The sequence below is a fragment of the Aspergillus candidus genome, assembly GCF_002847045.1.
Source record: "Aspergillus candidus strain CBS 102.13 unplaced genomic scaffold BDW47scaffold_3, whole genome shotgun sequence".
Taxonomy (NCBI): domain Eukaryota; kingdom Fungi; phylum Ascomycota; class Eurotiomycetes; order Eurotiales; family Aspergillaceae; genus Aspergillus; species Aspergillus candidus.
In genome coordinates, this window is record NW_020194008.1 from 659,466 (window position 1) to 671,993 (window position 12,528).

At 57.6% G+C, this 12,528-nt stretch overlaps 6 protein-coding genes across 6 annotated transcripts; 3 read left to right on the forward strand and 3 right to left on the reverse strand.

Annotated features, from left to right (window-relative positions):
* Positions 1-98: 98 nt before the first annotated feature.
* BDW47DRAFT_98846 (M28 family metallopeptidase) lies at positions 99-2,589 on the forward strand (the record flags this gene model as incomplete). Its single annotated transcript, XM_024820742.1, has 3 exons — positions 99-1,052; positions 1,105-2,480; positions 2,531-2,589. Exons 1-3 carry the CDS (start codon positions 149-151, stop codon positions 2,585-2,587), a joined length of 2,337 nt encoding a protein of 778 aa, XP_024675955.1. The 5' UTR covers positions 99-148.
* A 344-nt stretch (positions 2,590-2,933) lies between these two features.
* On the forward strand, positions 2,934-4,629 carry BDW47DRAFT_115151 (MFS transporter; the record flags this gene model as incomplete). The annotated part of the gene is made up of 3 exons (XM_024814766.1): positions 2,934-3,563; positions 3,625-3,997; positions 4,085-4,629. The coding sequence occupies 3 exons, from the start codon at positions 2,934-2,936 to the stop codon at positions 4,627-4,629; spliced, it is 1,548 nt and encodes a 515-aa protein (XP_024675956.1).
* Positions 4,630-4,747: 118 nt separating this feature from the next.
* Positions 4,748-5,928, forward strand: BDW47DRAFT_98849 (TMEM14 family protein). The gene is made up of 2 exons (XM_024820743.1): positions 4,748-4,839; positions 4,996-5,928. Exons 1-2 carry the CDS (start codon positions 4,837-4,839, stop codon positions 5,305-5,307), a joined length of 315 nt encoding a protein of 104 aa, XP_024675957.1. The 5' UTR covers positions 4,748-4,836; the 3' UTR covers positions 5,308-5,928.
* On the reverse strand, positions 5,675-7,099 carry BDW47DRAFT_122388 (putative C2H2 finger domain protein; the record flags this gene model as incomplete). The annotated part of the gene is made up of 3 exons (XM_024815828.1): positions 5,675-6,409; positions 6,472-6,869; positions 6,937-7,099. 3 exons carry the CDS (start codon positions 7,097-7,099, stop codon positions 5,675-5,677), a joined length of 1,296 nt encoding a protein of 431 aa, XP_024675958.1.
* Positions 7,100-7,410: 311 nt separating this feature from the next.
* BDW47DRAFT_132334 (uncharacterized protein) lies at positions 7,411-10,246 on the reverse strand (the record flags this gene model as incomplete). The annotated part of the gene is made up of 3 exons (XM_024817528.1): positions 7,411-8,250; positions 8,347-10,024; positions 10,109-10,246. 3 exons carry the CDS (start codon positions 10,244-10,246, stop codon positions 8,015-8,017), a joined length of 2,052 nt encoding a protein of 683 aa, XP_024675959.1. The 3' UTR covers positions 7,411-8,014.
* A 1,528-nt stretch (positions 10,247-11,774) lies between these two features.
* Positions 11,775-12,338, reverse strand: BDW47DRAFT_122390 (carboxymuconolactone decarboxylase family protein; the record flags this gene model as incomplete). Its single annotated transcript, XM_024815829.1, has 1 exon — positions 11,775-12,338. The coding sequence occupies one exon, from the start codon at positions 12,336-12,338 to the stop codon at positions 11,775-11,777; it is 564 nt and encodes a 187-aa protein (XP_024675960.1).
* Between the last annotated feature and the right edge of the window lie 190 nt (positions 12,339-12,528).

Consider the following 12,528-nt stretch of genomic DNA (forward strand, 5'->3'; position numbering starts at 1 on the left):
AACCGAGCGGTGGGCCTGAATTACGTAGCCACTGGCCCGGAGTCCGTCGGTTTTAATCTCTCCATCGGTCTACACCGTCTTCCCCTCCTTCATCCATCTGTCTCTCCCTGCGATGGATACCAGTTTCCCCAATCCGGTAATCTAGAAAATGTATTCTGACATGAGGGAGAAAACCATGGCTCCCTCCGAGTCCACCCCGCTGTTATACGTCAACGTCGCGCCCCCGCGACACCGCTATCCACATCATCGCCTGCGACGCGCCTGCAGCTTCTCATTGGGCCTGCTTCTCCTGGGATCCCTAGTCTTATTCCTCATCCCATCGGCCATCCTACCCCGCGACCACGGCTCCATCTTCTCCTACCTACCCTGGGCGCATCCCCTCCCGCACGAAGCCTGGCCGCAGGGGAACGGCCTCGCCTACCAAGACCTCCAGTCCATCCTCCTGCACACGCCCTCGCCCGCCCGGTCGCGCGAATGGAGCGAGTACTACACCGCGGGGCCGCACCTGACAGGCCAGAACCTGAGCCAGGCGATCTGGACGCAGGACCGCTGGCGGGAGTTTGGCGTCGCGGAGACCGAGATCGTCGCCTATGACGTCTACCTCAACTATCCCAAGGACCATCGGCTTGCCTTGCTGCGGGAGGCCGATGGTGCCACGGAGGTTACCTTTGAGGCATCGCTGGAGGAGGACGTCCTGGAGGAGGACGGCACGAGCGGGCTCCCTGACCGTGTGCCTATTTTCCATGGGTACTCTGCTAATGGCAATGTCACGGCGCCGTTTGTGTATGCCAATTTTGGCACTTTCGCGGATTACCAGGATCTCGTTGATGCCAATGTGAGTTTGGCGGGGAAGATCGCGATCTGTAAGTACGGTCGCATCTTCCGGGGGTTGAAGGTCAAGCGGGCGCAGGAGCTTGGTATGGTGGGCGTGGTTCTGTACAGCGATCCGCAGGAGGATGGAGAGATTATCGAGGAGAATGGCTACGAGGCTTATCCGGATGGGCCGGCGCGGAATCCTAGCGCGGTTCAACGGGGGAGCACCCAGTTTTTGAGTAAGTCGTTGATTTGTTCTGTGACATGGGAGTATTCTAACTGTGGGGGCAGGCACATCGCCCGGTGATCCGACGACTCCAGGATATCCGTCGAAGCCAGGTTGCGACCGGCAAGATCCACAGGACGCGATCCCGTCGATCCCCTCGCTGCCCATCTCGTATGCCGAGGCGCTGCCGTTCTTGCGAGCGCTGAACGGGCACGGGCCCAAGGCCTCCGATTTCAACCAGGACTGGCAGGGAGGTAAGCTGGGCAATAAGGGGGTGGAGTACAACATCGGACCGTCGCCCGACGACGTGGTGATCAACCTGTACAACGAGCAGGAGTACGTGATCACGCCGCTGTGGAACGTCATCGGGACAGTCAAGGGCACCATCCCCGACGAGGTCGTCATCCTGGGCAACCACCGCGACTCGTGGATCGCGGGCGGATCGGGCGACCCGAACAGCGGCTCCGCCGCAATGAACGAAGTCATCCGCAGCTTCGGCGAAGCGCTGAAAGCCGGGTGGCAGCCGCTGCGCACGATCGTGTTTGCCAGCTGGGACGGCGAGGAGTACGGGCTGCTGGGATCGACCGAGTGGGTGGAAGACCACCTCCCGTGGCTGTCGCGCGCGACCGTCGCCTACTTGAACGTGGACGTGGCCGCATCAGGGTCGGAGTTCTTCCCGTCAGCCAGCCCGCTGCTCAACAACGTGATCAACGAAGTCACGGGCCTCGTACCATCTCCCAACCAGACCGTCGCAGGCCAGACAGTGCGCGACGTATGGGACGGCCAGATCGGCACGATGGGCAGCGGCAGCGACTTCACGGCCTTCCAAGACTTCGCAGGCATCCCAAGTTACGACGTAGCATTCACGCGCGGGCCCAACGACGCCGTCTACCACTACCACTCCAACTACGACAGTTTCGCCTGGATGGACCGATTCGGCGACGCAGACTGGGCGTACCACACGGCGTGCGCGCAGATCTGGGCGCTCTCCGCCGCGCAGCTGATCGAGACGCCCGTGCTGTCCTTAAGCGCGACGGACTACGGCCGGGGACTAGCAGCTTACCTGGAGCAAATCAAGCCGGCAGCGGGGAAGCTGCCGCCGTCGGAGAAGTTCGACTTTGCGCCGCTGGACGGGGCGATTGCGCAATTTGAGGAGGTGGCTGTGCAGTTTGACGGGTACGCGGCTAGCCTGGTGGAGCAGCTGGACGAGGACCTGCCCTGGTATCTGTGGTGGAAGAAGGTGAGGCTGTTCTTTTTGATCCGTCGGGTCAACGATCAGTATAAGGCGCTGGAGAGGCAGTTTCTGTATGCGGCGGGACTGGACGGACGTAGTTGGTTCAAGCACGTGGTGTTTGCGCCGGGGCTGTGGACGGGGTATTCGGGGGCGACGTATCCTGGGTTGGTGGAGAGCTTGGAGGGGGGAGATTTGAAGAATGCGATGGTGAGTTTCCCGTCTTTATTATTGTTGGTGAGTCCGGCTAACGAAGACAGAAATGGAGGGGAATCATCATGGAGAGGATCGGGGAGGCCACCAAGTTGCTGCAGTGAGTTCAGGAAGCGGGATCAGGATCCGGATATGGCATTATATTGAGGTAGTGATTAAAAGATCGTATATATCTATCCATCCATCTATAAGTCTATCGATCGATCTATTCAAGTATCTATCTTCTAAATCTATTGAAACATCCACTTATAAATCTATACAAGGCACGGACCACTAGGCTGCAGCAGCCCGTGCGCCGTCCCACTTCGTCCGACTCTCCGGAGTAACTATCTCAGCTACAAATATTTTCATCAATCTATATCTAACAAATCCCACCTACCTATATATACCTACCTATATATACCTACCTATATACATATCTATATATACATATCTATATATACAAGCAAGATGAAACCCAAACCGATCCTCCCCAAAAAACAACTCCTCATCCTCTCCATCTGCCGCTTCGCCGAGCCCGTCGTGCTGACCTCCGTCCTCCCCTACCTCCCCGAAATGATCGAGCAGGTCGGCGTCCCCCGCGACCAAGTCGCCAAATGGGTGGGGATCACCTCCGCCGCCACCTCCCTCAGCCAAGCCGCCATGGCCGTGCCCTGGGGAACAGCATCCGACCACTTCGGGCGCAAGCCCATCATCTTACTCGGGCTAAGCTGCACGATGGTCGTGTCTGTACTCTTCGGGTTATCACGCACGCTGACAGCGCTGGTGATATCGCGCGCCTTCCTCGGCTTACTAAACGGGAACGTAGGAATCATCCGCACGATGGTCGCGGAGATGGTGCCGCAGCGGGATCTGCAGCCTGTGGCGTTTAGTGTGATGCCGCTTGTGTGGACGGTGGGGAGTATCTTTGGACCTGCGTTTGGGGGTGCGCTGGCCAAGCCGGTAGAGAAGCATCCGGGGGTGTTTGGGGGGGATGGGTGGGTGGGGACGGTGTTGGGGAGGTATCCGTTCTTGTTGCCGAATTTGCTGGCGGCTGGGTTGTTTGTTGTGGGGATTTTGACGGGATTCTTGTTTTTGGAGGTATATATCTTTTTTTTTTCTTTCTTTTCAAGTGGGTGGATGGATAAGCTAACATGTACAGGAAACCCTATCCACGAGGAAAAACCACCGCGACTACGGCCTTCTCCTCGGTCGAGCGCTGACTCGTCTGTGTGTGTTTCCCTCACGCCGCAAGGCAACCTCCCTCAAGCGTGAGGAGGATGAAGAAGAAGAAGAGCGGACACCTCTTCTAGGCAGAGGCAAAGACAGAGACACGCCGTCACCACCCCGACCCCGCTGGCGGGAGGTCTTCACCCCCCAGTCGAACCTCATCCTCGTGGCGTACGCATGCATGTCGATGCACACGATGGCGTTTGACTCGCTACTACCGGTGTTCTTACACAGAGAGGTGCAGCCGCGCGAGGGGAATCCAGACGTGCGGTTACCGTGGAAGTTTCTGGGTGGATTTGGAGTCGGTACGTTCCCTCCCTTCCCTTACACTTCACTTTACTTCCTCTCCCCCTACCAATATCATATAAGATAAAACTAACAGGTGAATGCAGACGCCCAAACAATCGGAATCTACTACACCCTAATCGGCACAATCGGCATGTTCGTCCAATTCCTCATCTTCCCCCCCACCGCAAAACGGCACGGCGCGCTCGCCTGCCTGCGCATCGCCTCCATCATCTTCCCCATCCTCTACCTCATAACGCCCTTCACAGCGCTCGTCCCGCCGTCCCTGCGGCACGCAACCGTCTTCCTCCTGATGCTCGCCAAGCTCGCCGCCTCCATCTTCGGCTTCCCGTGCACGACGATCCTACTCACCAACTCAGCGAGTAGCCTGCGCGTGCTGGGCACGCTGAACGGCGTGGCGACTAGCGTCAGCGCTGTTGGGAGGGCGGTGGGGCCTGCTGCGACGGGGGCGGCCTTTTCGTATGGTGTGCGGTGCGGGTATATTATCTGTCCGTGGTGGTTGTTGGCGGCTATTGGGGGGGTGTCTGCTTTGCCTATTTTTTGGGTGGTGGAGCCGGAGGGGTTTGATGAGATGGATGAGAGGATCGAATATGAGCAGACAGACAGTGAGAGTGAGAGTGATCGTGACTGATAGTATAGTCTAATTAGTATAAACAGTATGAATAAAATGAGTATTAGTCATGTATGTAGTGTATCAGTCTACCTCGGCATACCTTGCGAACCTCAGGCTCTCCACCTCCATCTCCATCATACCACCTACCTCGATCTACATCATCATCATCTATCCTATCCTCCTCTATCTCTCACACATAAAACAACAACCGATCAATAATCCAAAATGGTACGTCAATTCACACCATACCCATATCCACCTCTTTCACCCTCCAACTCAACCCACTACTCCATTTCCACCACCCATATCCCCCCATCAACCACCCCAAACTACCCAACCAAACCATGATCCACCCACTAACAGGATTTCAAAAACAAACAAAAGACAACCGAAAAAACAGCCCTCTCCCTCTCCCTCCTCACCTCCCTCGGCGGCATAATCGGCTACGCGCGCACGGGCTCCGTCCCCTCCATCGCCGCAGGCGTCTCCATCGGCGCCCTGTACCTGTACAGCTACACGCGGCTGCAGGCGAACCAGCCTTACGGGGATGAACTAGCGCTGTTGGCTTCTGCTGTGTTGGGCGGGAGTTCGATCCCCAGGGCGATTAAGACGAGGAAGGTTGTTCCGATTGGGTTGGGGGGGTTGGCTGTTGTTGGGGGGGTGGTGTTTGGGTCTGCGGTTTATAATCGCAGGTGATCTATCTTGTCTTTCTTTTTGTTCTGTAGGGTCTACTTGTGTTATTGATTGATTGATTGATTGGTTGGTTGATTGATTGATTGTCTGTCTACTTGAGAAGTGGATGATTGTGTTGCTTGATGTACCCCGTAGCGTACGTTACAATATAATAAGATAAGATAATGATATTCCCTACCTGTACTCCGGAACTTACATGTCATGCTCTCTACCTCTCTCTCCTTTCTACCAATTCCGCTACCCTACCATCCACCTACCACCCACTACCAAGCCGCCCGTCAGTGACAAGTCTCCTTGCTTGACATAGATCGACTTAGCTTTTCCGCTGTCACCTCCCTCGAGTATCGCCTGCTAGGCTGCTGCGACGCACCTAGCTCCCTAGAGTATCATTCGGCGCTGTCACAGCTGCAGGTACCTCGTCCAGAACAGTCTCCTCCTGAGGAACGAACGCATACCGCGGCAGTCGTGCCATCTTCTCCTCCGGACTGGTCTCGTTGTCGGCGTACACCAGCCGGGTCTGCTTCGCCTTGTCCTTCTTGGTCGTCTTCTCGTCTGTCGGTTCGGCTTTCGCGGGCGCCGCTGCCGGTGCCGCTGGGGCTGCTGCCGGCGCCGCTGGGGCTGCTGCCGGCGCCGCTGCCTGGTCGGCTGCCCGCGCTGCCCCCGAAATCAAATCGTCAACCGACGTCGCGAACGGGGTCGTGCCGTCGCCGTTGGGCCCGCCCTGCCCCTGCCCCATGTGCATCTGCTGCATCTGGAACGCGTTGACCGGCGGGGCGCCCATCACCGGTCGTTGTGGCAGGGTGGACGCGCTCGGCAGGCTGGGCGGTCGCTGCGGCAGGCCGGTCGCGCTCTGAGGCGGGGTGTTGGTCTGCGACGGCGGTTGCGACGGGTATCCGAGGGGTTGTCCCGGGGTCGGGGCCGTGAACGGCTGCGGCGAGTAGGTCGACGGCGACGTGTACTGCGTGCTAGAAGGGTACTGCTGTGGACCGCCGGGTAAGAAGTTCTGGTAAACGGGACTTGCCGTTGATTGGAAGGGAGAACCCGCAGCGGCACCTGTGTACGGCTGGGGATAAGAGAATTGCTGAGCGGGGGGATTTGATGCATTCTGAAGAAAATCAGCATACACCACATAAGACCAGGTAATAATGAGACGAGGAGGGGACATACAAATCCAATACTCGTCGTCGTCGTCGTCTGACCAGCCCCAACAGGCGTGACCTCCCCACTACTCCCGCCCGCGAGAGCCTCCGCCTTCTTCGCCTTATGCTCCGCCAAGCGCTTTTTCAAATCCGACACATTTTCCAGCTTGGGTCGCTTGGCCGGCTGCGGGCCCCCGCTGGGGGTGGCGCCGCCCTGGCCGGCAGGCGGGTTCCCCGTGACAGCCTGACGCTCGGCCTCGGCCTGCTGGAACTGGGTCGCGACGCGCTGGTTGTGACCCTGGATGATGTCCTCGGGGACGCCTTCCATGCCGAAGATCTCCACGTCGAGACTAGATCGGTTAGGAAGCGCATTGTCGACTGTGGACAGCTGCTCCTTGTGTACCTGGCTCATGTGGACCGATAGGCCTATTAAGTCAGCTTATCTTCATCTTACAGAGATGTTAACAACGGACGGAGAGGAGAAGGAAGGTACCTCCGGCTGTGTTGAGCCTCCGCCCGCATCGCTCGCATTTGAAGTGTTTCGCTTTCTGGTGGGAGATGAGGATCTTCAGGTCGTCGAAGTCGCGCTCGCAGTAGTAGCACCACGGTCGAGCTAGAACCTCTTCCAGCGAAGGTCCGCGTCTTTTCTTTCCCATGGCGGCGGTGTGAATAGGATATAGTGGTGGTCTAGATGGATGGGATATGAGAGGCAGATGACAACCGCGTCTGGAACTCGCCGCCGAAGTCACCTGCGGTCACCTGCCGAAGACGTCACGTGTGATCTACGTCACGTGCTCATTGCTCGATTAGGTACGAGTACGGTAGGTTAGATGACGATGGTCTAGAATTGGATAATAACTCAATCAATATATTCCATAGCGTACATGCATCAACAGTCAATATCATTACGCCTTTTCGGAGCCGTACAACACCATATGCCGCGCGGACGCTGAATCAAGTAATAACAGTCCGCGAATCCACAAGAACAGACCACCTGCGCCATCGCTGGCCAACACGCTAATCCAGACAATGCAACAAATCCAGAATAGTAAAATCAAAGGCCCCAGAAAAAGGATCTGATGGTAGTATACAAAACAACAAGACAGCCCCTCCTTAGATCGGCAAAAGGGGTAGATGCAGTAAACAAAGAACCCAATCGTAGGGTCCAGCCGCCGCCCCAATCTCAGGCGGATGGTATGTTGGGGCGACGGCTGGTGAAGAGGTCGCGGGCGGTAATTGTCCCCGGGGCCGATGGGCTGAGGCCTGATGTCTTTTGAGACGGCGCCCATGGACCCCGGGAAACAGTATGAGGGATGACTCCCGTACCGGAGACCGGCCGCCGCCCCTATCATGTCGCATGTTCTTTTTTGGGCGGCGGCCGGGAGCAAGCAGAACGAAGCAAGAGGCCGAAGATCAATGAGCTAGACGGCCATATGTTCGATGCCCTGACCCCCGGCCTCTTGCTCAAAAGAACAAAACAATACATTATTAAAGTATAAGAACACGGAATTAAAAAAGGGGGAGGTCGAAGGGGGAGGAAAAAGAGAAAAAGAAAGGGGGAAACGAAAAAATCACGCCGGCCGCGGGGGCCCCGGTGGCGGCATGCCAGGCGCTGCCCCATACGGCATATAAGGATATGGCGTATGATAGGGCTGGGGCGGCGGCTGGTGCAGTGGGCCCCGCGGGGCCGGCGGGAAGGGCGCAATGGCCCGAGGGTCAATAGGGCCATAGGAGGCCATGTTCCCTGTCCCCAGGGCCCCCCGGGGCGCGGTTAGGGGAGCCAGGCGCGGTGGTGGCCCCGGGAGACCTGGCGCCAGCGGAGCGGACGCGGCCATCGGCGGTGGCGGGGCCGGGGCCAGCCCGGCGTCGGCCCGCAGGGGAGGAGGGCCCCCATAGGGCGGACTCTCGGTAGGTTGGTTATTGACCACGAGCTTGTCAGGCTCCGTGGCCCGCTTCGCCGCCTCGGCCACCCGATCGGCCTCGATCTGCGCTTTGGACCGCTTGGGGTTGCGCGTCCGCCCTTCGCGGTTGAACCGGGCCCAGTGGTTGAGCATGGCCTCGGTGCGCTTGGGATTCTTGGAGTTGGCGATCTTCTCGCGCCGGGCGATCTCCGCCGGGTCCAGCGAGTCTGACATCCCATCCCCGATATCCGCGGCAGTCGTGACGGACCCCCCGCGCGGCGCCGGTTCGAGGGGCGCCAGCGAGGTCGCAGGGCCGGGTCGGGTCTGCGAGGTGCCAGTGGCGGTGGCCGGCGCGGCGGTCTCCCGACCAGGCATGCGACCGGACGCCCGGGCCGGGGCCGTAGGCGTGGCGGGCTGGGGCGTTTCGGAGGCGGCGCGCGCGCCTGATCTGGCCCCCTTGCCGCGTCCGCGACCGCGGGCGGCAGGTCTACTGGTCGGGGCGGGGTCCGTCCGGCGGGCACACGTGGTCCGCTTGGGAGGGACCGACTCGGGTTCTGTGTCCGCGGGGGCGGGCGTCCCGCCGGGGGTCTGGTCCGTATCGCGGGCGCGGGCGGCCTCAAGCTCGGCGGCCTTACGTTTGCGCGTGGCCTTGGGGACCACGGGTACGCGGGGCGGAGGGTTCTGGAACTTGGGGACGTGCTCGACGCCGAACTTGGTGATGGTCGGCCACCCGTCGGGGTTGGGGTTATCGGGGCCCGCCTTAGCGGCCATCTTGCGGGCCTGGGCCAGGGTCGGTTTGAAACCGCCTTGGACGAAGGGGTTCTGGTGGTTGATCTTGTCCTTCTTGGGGTCGTGTTTGTAGTTGTAGAGCATCGCCTCCTTCTTATCCTCAAAGATGCGCGGCTTCTCCGTCTTGCGGGGGTTGCTGCTGGGCTTCGCGTTGTGGCGGGTCGCCAGCTTCTGCAGTTTCTCGATGGCGAGGTATTCATCCTGCCAGGCCTTGAGCGCGTAGGCGACATTCTCGGTGATGGCGTAGAGCTGGTCGGAGGCGCGCAGCTCGGGATCCCGGAGCTGGCGCAAGAACGCTTCCACCTGGGTGATCTCGAGGAATTCGCCGCGGCCCACATGGGGCTTGTGGTAGGGGTCGGGTCGATCGAGGAGGTCGGACCCGTCCCGCTTCTTGCCGCGCTTGGGGTCGAGGGGGTCGAGGAAGACGTGGGCCCAGGTCTGGCTCAGGTGGGTGGCTGTCTCGTCGTAATCGCTGGAAAAGAGTGTAGCCTCGTGGAGGTTCCACAGGTTCTGGACGCGCTTGTCCAAGGAGACCGAGTCCTGCGGCCGGGAGAACTCGTGGAGCTGGTTCGAGAGGGCGAGGTCGGACTCGACTTCGTGGCCGTCGCCGTCGACGGCTTCGGTGTCCCCGTCCGCGTCGGCTTCGGGTTCGGCTTCAAGTTCCTCGTCCTCGTCGGGCGGATTCGTTGGCTCGGTGGTCTCTGCGCCATCGGCGACGCCATCGACGGCGGCGTCGCTCAGGTCGTCGTCCTGCTCGTCTTCCACATCGGCCGCGTCGTTCTCTTCGATTTCGGCGACGGTGGAGACGCGATCGGCTTCCACGGGCTCGTCGGCGGCGCGGTCGAGGGTGGCGCGTCTGGCGATCTGCGGGTGGACGGAGGCCATATGCTCCTTGAGGGCGTCATTCCGGGCGAGCGAATCGTCGTCGGGAGCGTCAAAGTCTTCCCCGCACCAGGTACAGTGGGATTTGGAGACGGTTGGGGGGGGAGAAGGGGTGGAGATTGGGAGGCGGTGGATTGGTTCGGAGAATTGTCGGCGGATGGGAGAGTCCTGGCTGGCCATGTCCGAAGTATGGCTTCCGGCCTCAATATCACTATGCGCGACCGGAGCCATGGCAAGCCGGCCACGGGGGAATCCCAGATCGGTCCGAGATCAGGGTAAACAACGATCACCAAGAAAGGGATAGACCGGAATACCCGATGGGTTCTGCCCGATCGACACCTGACTATCACGTTGTCAGTTGGAGGTCAGTTTGGGGGAGAAAAGTTCGCTTCCGGATGCCAAGACGCCAGGAAGTACTGAGCGTGGCATCCGATCAACAGGGAGTTTACAGGAGGTTAGGGGAGATATTGAAGGGAAGAACACAGAGATGGACCAGAGGACATTCACTTTTTCAAACAATGCTCTGAACACGCCACATGTGTGTACAGGGGGGAGGGGTTAAGATAGATGGGGGGAGAGTGGCAGATCGCGTGTGACGGGAAGTAGAGTAGACAGATGGGAACATACCTAAGCAAATCAATCGAAGGACCCGAAAAATTGGAAAAAGAGGAGCGCCGATAGAATGGCCGTTCTAGGGAGGATTTGATGAAAGAGAAGAAGATGGAAATAGAGAGAGTGGTGGTTGCAGGGAAGAAAGGGAGAGAGAAGCAAGGTTTGATGGTGAAGTAGAAGAAGTAGAAACTTCGGTAGTGTAAGAAGTGTAGTAGTAGTAGTAGTAAGTACAGTAGTCAGTTAAAGTAGGTGTGGGTTTCGGGTTGGTCTGGTTTGGCTCTGCAGGACAGCCGATCGGTAAGCAAGGACAACAGCCACGCGAGGCACGTCAATGACAAGAGAATGGTGGAGAGAGGAGGTGGAAGAGAAGAAGTAGATGATTCAAGAAAAACAATTGAAATTGATTGGGATTGTTGTTGGAAAAGGGAGGAAGGATGGAGTGGTGGTAGTTGTAGTAGTGGGTATGGAAAGGAAGTGGATGTAGAGGGTGGCAGGAGAGTAGAGAGAGAATGAGGAAGAGCGAAGTGGAAAAGCAGAAGAGAAGGGAGGAAAGAAATCAAAGCAGAGAAGAGAATCGAGAATTCCAGTGGTTGAACAGACAGAATGAAGCTGTGATTTATCTGATCCCTTCAAGAGAGGTTGTTGATGTCGTTGTTGTAGTTGTAGTTGTAGTTGGAGTGTCGATGATCAGAAAATCAATCATCATAAAAAAAAATTCACTAGAGGGACTGGACTGGTGTGACAATACCATACAAGTATTTGTCCCAGTATGGGGAGAGGCTGAGCCGGTGGTCCTGTTATTTACAGGTCATTTACCTCATTTCCCTCATTTCCCCCTGTCACAGCAGATCATTGTTATGATATTCCGATTTCTAGGAAATATTCATATTTGATATTCATGTTTGATATGGTAATGAGGATAATACACTAATACAGTTTATGATAATTCTAAGAGACAACTAGAATCTCAATGAAAAATAGACTGGACAATAGATACAGGTTCATGTACTAGACAGATACCAGTGATCTGGTCATACCAAAACCCTCTATACTCTATACTCAGCCTCACTCTATATCCACATCTATAAACTCAATGATTCAATCCAAATTATTCAATCAAACCAACTTGAAGTAACCAAACCATATCCTAATGCTCATCATTCTTCTCCCCCACATCCAACGCCACCAAAAACCGACTCACACAATTATAAGCCGCCGCCGTCGTCGTAATCTCCACCACCTCCCTCTCGTTAAAGAACCCTCTCACTTCCCCAAACACCTCCTCCGGCACCCTCACCGTTCTCGTCATCGCATCCGTATACTTCAACACCGCCCCCTCCGCCGCCCCCAGCACGCCCTCGCGCACCGAGCGTGAAAAATCCGCCCCCTCGTCCCGGATCGCCTGCAACGCCGCCTCGCTCAGTCCGCCCTGCTGCAGCAGCGGCGCGTGCTGCTCCCACTCGAACAGCGCCCCGTTCACCACCGCCACCCGGCAGATGATCAGTTCCCGGATGATGGTCGACAGGCTAGTCCGTGTGCGGATCGCCCCGATGAATGAGTTCCACCCGTCGGCTACCGGGTAGGAGTGCAGGAGGGCCCGGTCTAGCGGGAGGAGAGGGCCGGGGGCGCGTCGGGCTTGTACCCGGGCTAGGATAGAGGCTTCCTCGGGGTCGGTGGTTGGTGGGGGGTCGGGGACGTATGGGAGACGCATTTTATATATATACTTGATATGTATGTATATGTATATATACCGAAAAGATATATAGAAGCTGTACGAACGGAGAATGTGTAGATGCTATGATCGGATTAGCAAACCATACTATTGAATTTTGTGAGATACATACTGAATAGGTGGATCGCCTCTGTAATGCAGTCAATTGATGATCGGACGTGGGACCAAC